Source organism: Leptinotarsa decemlineata, unplaced genomic scaffold (genome assembly GCF_025532065.1).
Source record: "Leptinotarsa decemlineata unplaced genomic scaffold, Ldec_3_MD MMD2_tig00026294_RagTag_RagTag, whole genome shotgun sequence".
NCBI classification, from domain to species: domain Eukaryota; kingdom Metazoa; phylum Arthropoda; class Insecta; order Coleoptera; family Chrysomelidae; genus Leptinotarsa; species Leptinotarsa decemlineata.
Genome location: NW_027412674.1, coordinates 375,425 through 388,643, shown reverse-complemented (window position 1 = coordinate 388,643; position 13,219 = coordinate 375,425). Strand labels below are relative to the sequence as shown.

Here is a 13,219-nt window from a genome sequence, read left to right as displayed (position 1 = left end):
TTCAGAGATTTCAAATCAATTTATATCAGCCACTTATCACCTGAAGACGATTGTCGATACCAACAATCGAAACGTCGTGAAGTAACTTGTCTTTCAATTATATATTTTTAATTTTCATTTCTTGTTAATATTTTTTCAATTTTTCAGCTCGTGTTAATAATTCTTTTTTTTGGATGTTGCTTGTGTGTTATTTCATTGTAATTTCAGTTTTTTGCCTGATAAAATTGTTTTTTCAGCTAATCTTTTTAATTTTTCCACAGATTCTTTCAGGGATTTCAAATCAATTAAACGTCGTGAAGTAACTTTTTTTTTAATTATATATTTTTAATTTTCATTTCTTGTTAATAATTTTTTATTTTTTCAGCTCGTGTTAATAGTTCTTTTTTTTGGATGTTGCTTGTGTGTTATTTCATTGTAATTTCAGTTTTTGTCTGATAAAATTGTTTTTTCAGCTAATCTTTTTAATTTTTCACAGATTCTTTCAAGGATTTCAAATCAATGTATATCATATTAAACAATGTAAGTCCGAACTGATGAAATGCACCACAAAACATTGTCAATCACCTTCATCACAAAACTCTATTCTTCTATCATAATCATCCTCGTGGTGCTCTGGAAGAATCTTCATTTTATAAGGATGAAATTTATGCATTTTCAATGCTTTCTTACAATCTCGCGTGACATTCCAGTCTGTTCTGATACTGATCATATGGAGCTCGTGGGCTGTGCAGCAAATGTTCCCAAAACTGCTTCATTTAGTACTCTGGGGTTTTTTCTTTTTTTATTCGTCACCGAACTAGTTTTCTAAAACCTGTTCACCAAATCAAGCACATACCGGTGACTTACATCACAATTTGGATGTCTTTCGTTAAAAGGACACGTCGCCCTTCGTGCGCACTTACCATCTTTTCCATAAACTTCAATAATTTCAATTCTGTCTTGAAGAACGTAAACTATTTTTACACTTTTATGCACTTATTAAAATAATCATTAAACAGCCCAACTGTATGCACAATACTACCACATCGTTCAAATTTGCGAACCAATTTTTTGCCCGAAAACAGAAACTTTTAATAGCAGAAATAGCAAAAAAGGACGGATACCTGTACACTTTCTGCGATGAGAATTGAAAATTCAACATTAACTCAACACAACTCATCAAACACACCTCAACAAAAAATAATAAGTCGGGGTACCGTTGGAAACAGAATTGAACACCAATCAAAATGATATGCCACTTGACACCCCTTCCTATTTAAAATTCTGAGGATAAAATCTACCCCTCCTAGGGGGTTGAACCACAAGGGCTAAAAATATTCTTCGAAAGTCTCCCACTTGACAATAGAATTGACCTTTTTTTCGATTCCTAATAATGTTTACTGGAAGGAAGATATTAAGGGTGGATACTTTTCAAATTGACACCCTGTATAATTACATATACAAAGATAATTTCTGTATTGAAGACATAATTATTGTTGCAGTTCTACGATATTATTAGCCTATTTGTAAAATAATTTGTTTGTGCTATATTTATTATTGTTTTACTGTTTTCTAGTGTTGGAAATAAGAGTGTTTATCTATATGACCTGCTACAAACTTATGTATCGTAGTTAAATAAATCATCCATCTACTCGTATCTATTTATCTACAAGCCACTTAAATAATGCAATGTTTTTATAGCGGCGATTTCAAGACGACAAAAATCGAGTTCATAAACAAGGTATCTGAATTGATACATAACTTGTTTTTCCTGTTATTCATATTGTTCAATCATGATCTCAGAGAAAATGCCAAAAAAATAATAATATCCGCAAGGATGATCTCAACCGCCAAATATTCTCTCCATTAGAGTGATCCTATTATAAATGATGAATAATGTGAATGACGAAAACAATTTGAAATTGCAGAGTTGCCTTGAGCAGGGAGAAAGACAATGAACTGGTTCAAGAAAAAATTATACAGGATCAATCTCAGACGATAGCTAATTTGCACAGTCAAATAAAAGAAAAAATTTCGGAACTAAGTAGAGCTAGAGAAGAAAGTAATATCGCTGAGGAGGAAATCAATAAAATTAACGATGTTTTGATAAAGAAGCATAAAGAATTGGAGAAGGAAATGAGTGAAAAGGATCATCTCCTACAAAAGTTGAGAGTATGTAGTTTTTTTATATCAGAAACGATATGTTGATATATAGAAAGAATACAAAATGAAAGGGTTTTAATAAGTTTCCAACTATTACTGAAAAATGACATGTTCACAGTAAGAAAATTTAAAAGCTTTTTCGACTTCAAAATTGATCATTATTTTTTTGAAATTTGTTTTACAGAAAGTTCTAAATAGTCCTGAGAAGTGAGACACACTGTATATTAGTTACACGAATTTTCTATTCCGAATATTATACACTCGTAGATATCTACTTCTTCAGGCTATCGTTGAATCAGTTGATTGGAAATAATTAAAAACAAACATAGAATTCCAGATTATTGTAATTATAATTTTACTATGATATCGAAAAGTGATTTGGTTCTTTGACAGTCAACAAAATCTAAAGAAATGAACTTTATACGTTCAAGCCAGTCTCGGATATACCTACACAGTAGGTTGAATAGACTGACGCCCATCAGAAAACAACTACTCTCCTGGCTAATACCACGAAGGGCGTTAAATTATATCCGACAGGCGTCAGTGCAGGAATCCTCACAGAAAATTTCCTGCATATGCAATTGGCAATACATCTCAATTGCAACCAATTGTGACCAACAACTATCTGCTCTTAATATTTCCTTCTTCCGGAGGATCCAGTCCTCTCTACTCGGAAACAGTATCATTGTATTTGAAAAGACATGTATTTCAATAATTTTACACTACATAAAATTTGTATTTATGATGTACTGTTTGGAACCTTTGGTGTAGTAATGAATATTACTGGAGTTTTTTCCCAACACCAAATCGTTATTTTTACACCTCGACACGTGTTTCGATCACCAAGTGATCATCTTCAAGAGGGAGATAAAACTAGAAACTACTCAAAACTAAAGCTATTTATGCTATTCAGGTACATCATACAGGTAGGTAATCAGTAATACCACCCATACAAGTGTACCACCCTAAATTAATTTTACAATTGGCCTTTCTATTATTTTACAATATGTCCTTATGTATGTTTAAATGTTACAGCTATTCACGGCTGATTCACGGTGGATGGCACATCAGACGTTTCTGGTGAACCAGACAACGGATCACTTTGAAAATTTAATGGAGGGCATATTCGGACATTCTCTAGCCAACTAAAATATTTTCGACAATGCGGTGTTGCCGCTCCTATTAGAAAGCAGTAGCAACTTTGATTTTTCAAATGGAACACTCTGTATATAATATTATTTTTGGAATCTCCAACAATTGCCCGACAACTTTTCTTGATATTTCCCTATACCTATCTGTTACCGTTTTCGAAATAAAAATTAATTTCAATTTTTTTCTTCGAAAATCATGACTTCTAAAAATTCCGATATCTTTTAGTTAAGAAGTACTATGATATCGAAATTTGGTTTGGAGTTAGGTGATACTTGGACACTTCCCACACGTCAGCCTAATCTCCGTTATTTCAATACAGGGTGGTAAAAAATACAGTTTTTTCGTTTGCTTGAAAAAGTTACTGAAATTTGATTATTTTAAATGGAACACCCTGTATATTATTGAAAATTCGGAAAGCTGCTGAAATTTGCTTTCTTTCTATGTATATCATACCTATACCTAACTAGTCAAGTTTCGGACTTATGAACATTTATTTGTGAAAATGTCCCTTCAGAATGGTATTTCCATTCGGTATTTGGTAAGCAGGCCATGATTACTATTTGACAGTAGCGTTGTGACATTCTCCTAATAATATCGACTTTTTTGTCACTTCAGAAGTTGCAAATACCTTCAAAACGATGGAACAAAACTATTCAAACGAAGTTCTTATGAATTTGTTTATTATTTTTGGACAGTGTGACAAAATTATCAGCAGAACATGTAGAAAGTTCAATGAAATGTATCCGAATCTACCGCCAATGAACCTCAAGAAATTTATACGAATTCAGAACAATTTCAATGCATTTGGATCAACTTGCCTCGACCCGTAACTTTCGAAGACAACCAGATTAATGTCTTAGCATATTTTCACGCATTTCCCGAGTCATCGATAAGAAGTGCTGAAGAAGATTTGGGTATAAAATATTCATCGGTTCAAAGAATCTTGCGAAGACATAAAATGCATGATTATAAATTCACCAAAATTCAAGCAATGAAGCCTCAAGATCCTCAACAGAGAGTAGAATTTTGTGAAATGTTGTTGACACGCATTCAAGAAGATCCACTTTTTTTAAATAAAATTATTTGGACTGATGAATCGAAATTTTCGAGAGAAGGGATTTTCAATAGAAAAAATCGTCATTATTGGTCCAGTGAAAATCCTCACGTCACAAAAGAAGCCGGATTTCAAGAAAAATTTAGTTTTAATGTCTTCTGCATGTTGATGGACAACAAATTGAGGTACGTGATATACGAGGAGTCATTAACATCCAGAAGCTACCTGAATATTTTGGAGAATACTGTAGACAGTTTCGTGGATAATCTGCCACTCGAAGATTATCGAAACTGTTGGTACCAACTAGACGGAGCTCCTGCACATTGCACAAGAGAAATGAGCGCAGAACTGGATAGACTATTTGACGATCGGTGGATGAGGCGCTTGGGACCATGGAATTGGCCAGCGAGATCACCCGATCTTAATCCATTAGATTTTTATTTGTGGGGAATGTTTAAAGAAAAAGTTTACAAAATACCCGTGCGTTCGAGAGATGAATTGTTAGAAAGGATTGCCCAAACATTTGAAGATTTGGATCCCAATGAAATCAGATCTGCCACCACGAAAGCAGTCAACACCCGCATTTTAAAGTGCTTGGAAGTGAACGGCCAGCGATTCGAACATATTTTGAAATATTCCACATGATTGTTTTACTTTTTTATAATTATTCATATCAATATTTCCAATTTCAAGTTTCTTGGTGCTTTTTTAAAGTTTATCCAAACATATTGAAATTGTTCTGAATTCGTATAAATTTCTTGAGGTTCATTGGCGGTAGATTCGGATACATTTCATTAAACTTTCTACATGTTCTGCTGATAATTTTGTCACATTGTCCAAAAATAATAAACAAATTCATAAGAACTTCGTTTGAATAGTTTTGTTCCATCGTTTTGAAGGTATTTGCAACTTCTGAAGTGACGAAAATGTCGATATTATTAGGAGAATGTCACAACGCTACTGTCAAATAGTAATCATGGCCTGCTTACCAAATACCGAATGGAAATACCATTCTGAAGGGACATTTTCACAAATAAATGTTCATAAGTCCGAAACTTGACTAGTTAGGTGTAGGTATGATATACATAGAAAGAAAGCAAATTTCAGCAGCTTTCCGAATTTTCAATAATATACAGGGTGTTCCATTTAAAATAATCAAATTTCAGCAACTTTTTCAAGCAAACGAAAAAACTGTATTTTTTTACCACCCTGTATTGAAGTAACGGAGATTAGGCTGACGTGTGGGAAGTGTCCAAGTATCACCTAACTCCAAACCAAATTTCGATATCATAGTACTTCTTAACTAAAAGATATCGGAATTTTTAGAAGTCATGATTTTCGAAGAAAAAAATTGAAATTAATTTTTATTTCGAAAACGGTAACAGATAGGTATAGGGTAATATCAAGAAAAGTTGTCGGGCAATTGTTGGAGATTCCAAAAATAATATTATATACAGAGTGTTCCATTTGAAAAATCAAAGTTGCTACTGCTTTCTAATAGAAGCGGCAACACCGCATTGTCGAAAATATTTTAGTTGGCTAGAGAATGTCCGAATATGCCCTCCATTAAATTTTCAAAGTGATCCGTTGTCTGGTTCACCAGAAACGTCTAATGTGCCATCCACCGTGAATCAGCCTGTATATAGAACAATTTTCAGCTATATAAAATTAGTTTCACAATATTGCCTATCTAAATATATTTACAATGTGTCTTTTTGTAGTAATCAGTAAACCCAACAATATTATTTCAACAAGCTATGTAGTATATATATTGTATGGTCGCTATACAATAGCTTCCTCAAGCATAAACTGAGAGTTACTTCTAAATTACAACCATTGTATACTCTAACCCAGTACCTATTCGTCTACCTAAATAATGAATCTACCTGAAAAGGACAGGTATGAATTCATTAACAATATCAATAAATTTTTTGAAAGTATACCTGTAAATATACCTAACTATTTCTACCTAAATATTACTGGAGTTTTTTCCCAACACCTAATCGTTATTTTTAACACCTCGACACGTGTTTCGATCACCAAGTAATCATCTTCAAGAGGAAGATTAAACTAGAAACTAACGCGAAGCTAACGCTATTTATACTATATAGATTTACCATACAGGTAAACCATACAAGTGTACCACCCATACAGGTATACCACTCTAAATTAATTTTAGAATTTTGCCTTATCTATTATTTTACAATATCTGTTTAAATATTATAGCTGTATATAAAACAATTTTCAGCTATATAAAAAGTTTAATTTCACATATATTTAAGAACACATTGCAAAAATAAATTTAGATAGGCAATATTGTGAAATTAAATTTTTTATATAGCTTAAAATTGTTTTATATACAGCTATAACATTTAAACAGATATTGTAAAATAATAGATAAGGCAAAATTGTAAAATTAATTTAGGGTGGTATACCTGTGTGGGTGGTAAACCTGTATGGTTTACCGGTATGGTGTATCTATATAGTATAAATAGCGTTAGCTTCGCGTTAGTTTGTAGTTTAATCTTCCTCTTGAAGATGATCACTTGGTAATCAAAACACCTGTCAAGGTGTTAAAAATAACGATTTGGTGTTGGGAAAAAACTCCAGTAATATTCATTACTACACCAAAGGTTCCAAACAGTGCATCATAAGTATTTTTACCTGCAAATGAATAGATTCAATAATGGCGAATTATTCAATTCAGTTTGATCGTTCATGAGTTGTTTTGAATTTGTTTATTTCCATACTCTCTCCAACAGGTTAAGTTTCAAACTTTTCTTCTGAAAATGGAGGGGTTTGTGTTCATGGTTGAACTCATGTCCCTCTGAGAATAAATGACTGGCAGTTTGACCTATATAAAACATCGGACATGACCCACACGATAATGTATACACTTGAAAACAGTACTTACCACCTTTGCTGTGCAGAAAATCTGAAATATTTCTAGTGAGTTGGCCTAAGTAGATTAAGGTTCTATAACTTTTTATCCTCTTCTCTTCGAATTGGGTAAATCTCTTTGAATGAATGATTTCTTGAAAAAAATTACCAAAGTTAGATTCCAATGAAAACATTGGCATTTAGATACAAATATAAACTTGATAGATGAAATATACCACATTATATGCAATATTCAATATTTATCTGGCAATACGTTTTATACTACTATTTCTTCATCTTCATCAAGTATCTGTAAATTCATGTGAATTAACAGAACCTAAACTCAGTCATGGGATTGAGATATTTCCAAACTGTTTGATTAAGTAGCCATTTTATAAGCAAAAAAGCAAAAACTAATCTCTACTAAAAATATACCCCTTTATTCAGTGCCTACAATTGTTATTGATGGTGATTAAACAATTTTAAATTTTTTTCCAACTTCACGAATAAAAAAAATACGGAGCTGTTTCTATAGAGTCGCCTTTTTTTTGTCTACGATGACCATCATTATCATCATATAAGTATCTTTCATCGGTAAATGTTACATATCAAGTACAATTAAATTCAGCATATAGAAGAAATATGAAGCCTCATTTATACCTATCAAGTACTTTCACCCTTGTCACACTAGATGTTTATCTGACCCATTTTCAACCGCCGCGCCGCGGCGGTCTATTTCACTGAACGAAATTGTTACGATGAACTTTGACCTCAATCAAGCCATGCCTCACGCAATATATTTGATAGATGAAGGTATAAAGTAAAGTAGTTTTGAAAACGAAATGAAGTTCAGAGTCCACTGACGCTTTGGCACAATGAAAATTACTTTCGAGATAAGAAAACACAACTCGTTTGAAAATGTTGCCTTTTAATTTTGGATTACATTGCGTGACACCTCCTCAACTTGTTCCAGTTAACGAAAATATGACTTTTTTTCACTTCTTGTGTCGGTGGAATAATGAAAATGAATTTTTTACGCAATTCTGTGTAATATTGAATAATTGTGCTTGTTATAAGAAAAACAGAATAAAATATTATGAAAATTTTACCTACATATTTGTGAACTGATATTCGAGTATGAGTTGATGTTTTATTATTGCAAACAATTAATTGTTTGTAATCGTTACTTTTGGAGGTTTTTATTATACGTAAAAAAGTATTTTACATGGTCATTTCCCATTTAGTGTTGTTTGAAATGAGAAAACAAATCCGGGCGAGACGCCGTGGTCGAATAGAACCTGAAGTACCAAACGTTTCGTCTGCCAATGCATCGGACATCATCGGTGATATGTGCGTATACTGCGAGGACGAGAGTTATGTCTCGAAGCAAGGAGAATGTAAAAAACGATGTTAGTCTCTCAGTCAGTAGTTGTTGACACTTATAAGTATGCCTTCTCGCAGTAAACGCACACACCACTGATGAAATATGTCGCAGACGAAACGTTCGATACTTCAGGTTCTATTCGATCAATAGAAGCCTATTTATCATCCTATTTTCGCGAACACTGGCTGAGTAGTTAGGTATAAAAAGGATAATGCACCTCGTATCACTCGTAATTTAAAATTACTGTTATGAACAAATTAAAATGTAGCTTCTCCGTGGTCTTTCAGAAACTGGAATCTCAGAAAACAGCTCTTACTCGTGAAATGATGGAATTGGAAAAAGTCTTAGATCGGTACTGTGAAGAGAAAAGTGGTGATGAAAGTCAACAAATGGCCATTGCGAAACTTCAGAAAGAAGTGGCAGAACAAAGTCGCGAGTGGGAACTACAGAAAGCCATATTAGCCGATGAAAAGGAAAAGGCTGTTAAAGCCGCTAAATTTGCCACCCAAAAATTAATAGACACGGTTGCCGATTTTCAGAAACAAGTTGATGCTCAGAAGAAGGTGCAATTAATGTTGACTAAAATGTTGCACGATAAAGAAGAAGAGCTACAGATCATACATTGGAAGGTGAGTAAAAATAATTTTATATTAGGACATTCTCTACGAATTTCATCAGATATTATGTGTACCAACCCTCATTTTTTTTTCTAAATAATTTCGAGAACTAGGGCAATTGACCTTATTAAGTGATGCGATCCCATGGTTGCCAACTGCGGTAAAATAATGACATTTGACAATTTGACATTTGCTAATAAATGAATAACCTATCTTTTTGAGTTCCTTCTGCATTTTCCTTCACAGAAAGATGCAGAAAATTATTTAAAAATAAACAAACACACTTGACTTACCTTGATTCCATTTTTTTGCATTTTGAAGAATAATTGATTTGGGGAAACAAACGAGTAAATATACGAAAACAGGAAAAGAAGCAAAAATAACCACATCTACCACGATACAAGGACAAAATACAAGAACAAAAATGAAAATGCAGAAGGAACTCAGAAAGATGGGTTATTTATTTATCAAGAAATGTCAAATGTCATTATTTTACCGCAGTTGGCAACCATAGGGTCGCATCACTTGATAAGGTCAATTGTTTAGTGAAATGCGAAGCACCAGTGAATTATCTTATTCAGATCAATGTTACAATGTCCTTCAAATTGTATACCGTTATTATTTCCCTCACAGATCCATATTTCCTCGGTAAGTCCATTAACAAAAAACTGCTAATAAAATTACATTGTATTATTTCCATTTGTGGCTCAGCAAAAAAATCTATTTATATGTAGTTTGCTCAAAATTGTACAAAATAAATCAATAAAATGTCTTCCGGAAATTAATTTCATGAAAATCAAAAAATAAATAGATAAGTATTTCTTGATCATTCCCAAATTGATTTCAATTCAAGAGCCACCGGTAGACAGCTGTTTCAGCCTATTAGGCATCATCAGTACCGGGCAGGCGCTCCTCGATTGAAGACAAAATGAGAAAAACCAAGAAAGTACTTGATAAAAATAGCTGCGTAAACGCAAGCGAAACATAAGTGGAACCACCTATTGGTGTGACACCCAAGTCAACTTGCCAAGTTTTTATGTCAGTGTTGGTGGTTTGACCAAACAACCGACAACTGCGGTAGCAGAAATTAGGGAAGGTAACCTGAAATGCCATCGGAAAACGAATCCTCATGTTTCTAGAAATGATATGAAATCTAGAAAAGTTAATGCAGTCAAGCTGCCTGAAAATAATTCCATGAAAATCAAAAAATAAATAGATATGTATTTCTTGATAATTCCCATATTGATTTCAATTTATTGTTATATATATATATATATATATATATATATATATATATATATATATATATATATATATATATATATATATATATATATTTTATATATATATATATATATATATATATATATATATATATATATATATATATATATATATATATATATATATAGGGGGGATTCGGTCTGTTTAATAAATTATTAATCTTTATAGCATACGGTCGTTACACTATATATATATAGGGGGGATTCGGTCTGTTTAATAAATTATTAATTTTTTTAGCATACGGTCGTTACACTATATATATATATATATATATATATATATATATATATATATATATATATATATATATATATATATATATATATCGAGCGTGTCCAACCAAAGTTATATTTTCAAAACACCCAGTATATGAATACGTCATTCGATTACATATTTTCTTAGATCTCTAAGGAATTTTTGTTTTCGAATTTCCATTGCGGCCTTGCCACGTTATTTCAGAAAAACCTATTTTGCAGAAAATATTTTTTTAATCAACCACCGGAAAAAATATATAGGGTACTCGGTAAAACCGGACAAGTTCCTGTTATTTTCAGACAGACATACCTAGTTCAACTTTTTTCAAATCAAACATCCTTTCATTTGTATGAAATGTTTCAACATTTCACTACATTTTTTATCACAGGTATACTATAAAAAAAACAGATATTTTACAAATTATATCCAGTTTTATTAATTTTTGTAACCACAAAAACTTTATTTATTTACGTTCACTTACTCAAAATTTTTTCAGTATCAACAATAACGCCTAATTTTTTCATTGAATAGAGGAGTCCAAAACATGTTCAAAATGGCGACCATTTTCCGCAACACATAATGTAAATCTATTTTAAACATTCCAGCCTATCCTCTGATATTTCCCTGAAAGCTCTAGTTAATCTTCGTTTCATGTATTCTATAGATGTTGGTAGACAATCCATTTGATAATTCACCATAAAAAAATATCCATTTTGGTCAAGTCAGGTGATCTGGGTGGCCACGCCACAGGCCCACCCCTACGTATCCGATATTGATTGAAATGATCATTGAGGTATTCCCGTACCTCAGTTTCAAAATGTGGTGGTGCACCGTCTTGTTGTAGCCATATTCTAAATCTTGTTCCATATGAAACCCCGTCTAATAAATTCGAAAACGCATGCCGAAGAAATCTAACATATTTTCTTCCAGTGAAATGCCCGTCCAAAAAATACGGACCATAACTCTTTTTCCGAGAATTCCACACCAATAGCTGAAAATAACAATTATATCAAGCAAAAAACCTGAAATGAAATAATAGTGAAATAAAATACAAGCAAAAATAGAGCAATTGAACAAAAAATAAAAATAAAAAGTTGAGAGATTCCAAGCCAAGTTACTTCACGACGTTTCGATTGTTAGTACCCACAATCATCTTCGGGTGATGACTGGACTAATTCCTCCGAGAGATGACTATTTATGGGTCATTCGAGTACTTCGAGTAATCACCATCAATCGACTAAGAGAGGAATCATCAAGACTCTATTAGACCCTGCTTTCGGGCTCTGTAATAGAAAGGAAGGTGTCGAAAAGGAACTAGGCATCATCAAAAATGATCTTCAACGGAATGGCTACTCCGAAGCGATCGTGGAACAGACTTTGGCTGAGAGACAGCAGTAGCCTCGCAAGGAAGAGAAGCCATCACAACCAGTGCTTGCACTTCCCTACATCAGAGGATTATCGGAAAGGATAATAAGAATTGGATCCAAGTACAACATCAGAACCTGCTTCAGATTCGAAAACACTATCCGTAGCAGCCTCACGAAAACAAGGCCACCAAACGAGAACTGCGATTCCAAGAATTGCATTTACCGGATACCCTGTCAGTACGGCAAATCCTATACCGTCAGAGGCCATTGAAAGTTCGCATTGCCGTGCACAAGAAACACACCAAGGAAACCAGCAAATCAGGAATAGCAGAGCATGTTTGGACTCATCAACATAACATCAAGTGATCTCAAGCTGAAATCATCCACAAAGAGGAACACTGGTTTAGGAAAAAATTCAAAGAAGCCGCTTATATGTTGTCCAACAAAGCATTTAGTCAAGCTAGCGTAGAGATACCTAACATATGGAAACCTCTAATCAAGCGGAACACGGCCAACGGTCAGCTCCCGCTAAAACCAATGAAGCGGAGAGGGGGGCAATCTTTTAAATTTTTTACAGATTCTTTCAGGGATTTCAAATCAATTTATATTATATTAGACAATAGAAGTACGAACTAATGAAATGCACCACGAAACATTGTCAACCCCCTTCAAACAAACGTTAAAAAAATATTGATAATGAATATCTCATTTTCTTTCTTGTATTTCTTTAATTTTTTCAATAATATTTTGAATTTTATGAAGTAACAGTTTTTATTTGTTCGGGCATTTTATTGAAAGCGAAAAATGAATATCGTCGCATATTTTCAATTTCTAATATTTACTATTTTTTTTACATTCTCTGAATCAACATTTATATCGAAACCATCGGTATTTTTTGAAAAGGTATTTTTTTGATAATGTTCTCTTGCGAAATGTGATAAGTTTGTACATTTTTGCAAAACTGTCCAATATTTTGACTGAAAAAATATATAAAAAACTTTTACGTTGGTTGATACAGTTTGATATAATTTAAACATTTTGAAAAAACTCTGTTAGTTAAGAGAATGCATATAAACAATAATGT

At 32.9% G+C, this 13,219-nt stretch overlaps 1 protein-coding gene across 4 annotated transcripts in view; it reads left to right on the top strand.

Annotated features, from left to right (window-relative positions):
• The window catches only part of LOC111502465 (uncharacterized), a 34,065-nt gene that overhangs the window by 20,523 nt on the left and 323 nt on the right, over positions 1-13,219 (top strand). For all 4 annotated transcript variants that reach the window (XM_023156550.2, XM_023156549.2, XM_023156552.2 and 1 more), the window contains 2 exons: positions 1,908-2,151; positions 8,900-9,241. In XM_023156550.2, the coding sequence (XP_023012318.1) occupies positions 1,908-2,151; positions 8,900-9,241 (586 nt within the window). The remainder of the gene's footprint in view (positions 1-1,907; positions 2,152-8,899; positions 9,242-13,219) is intronic.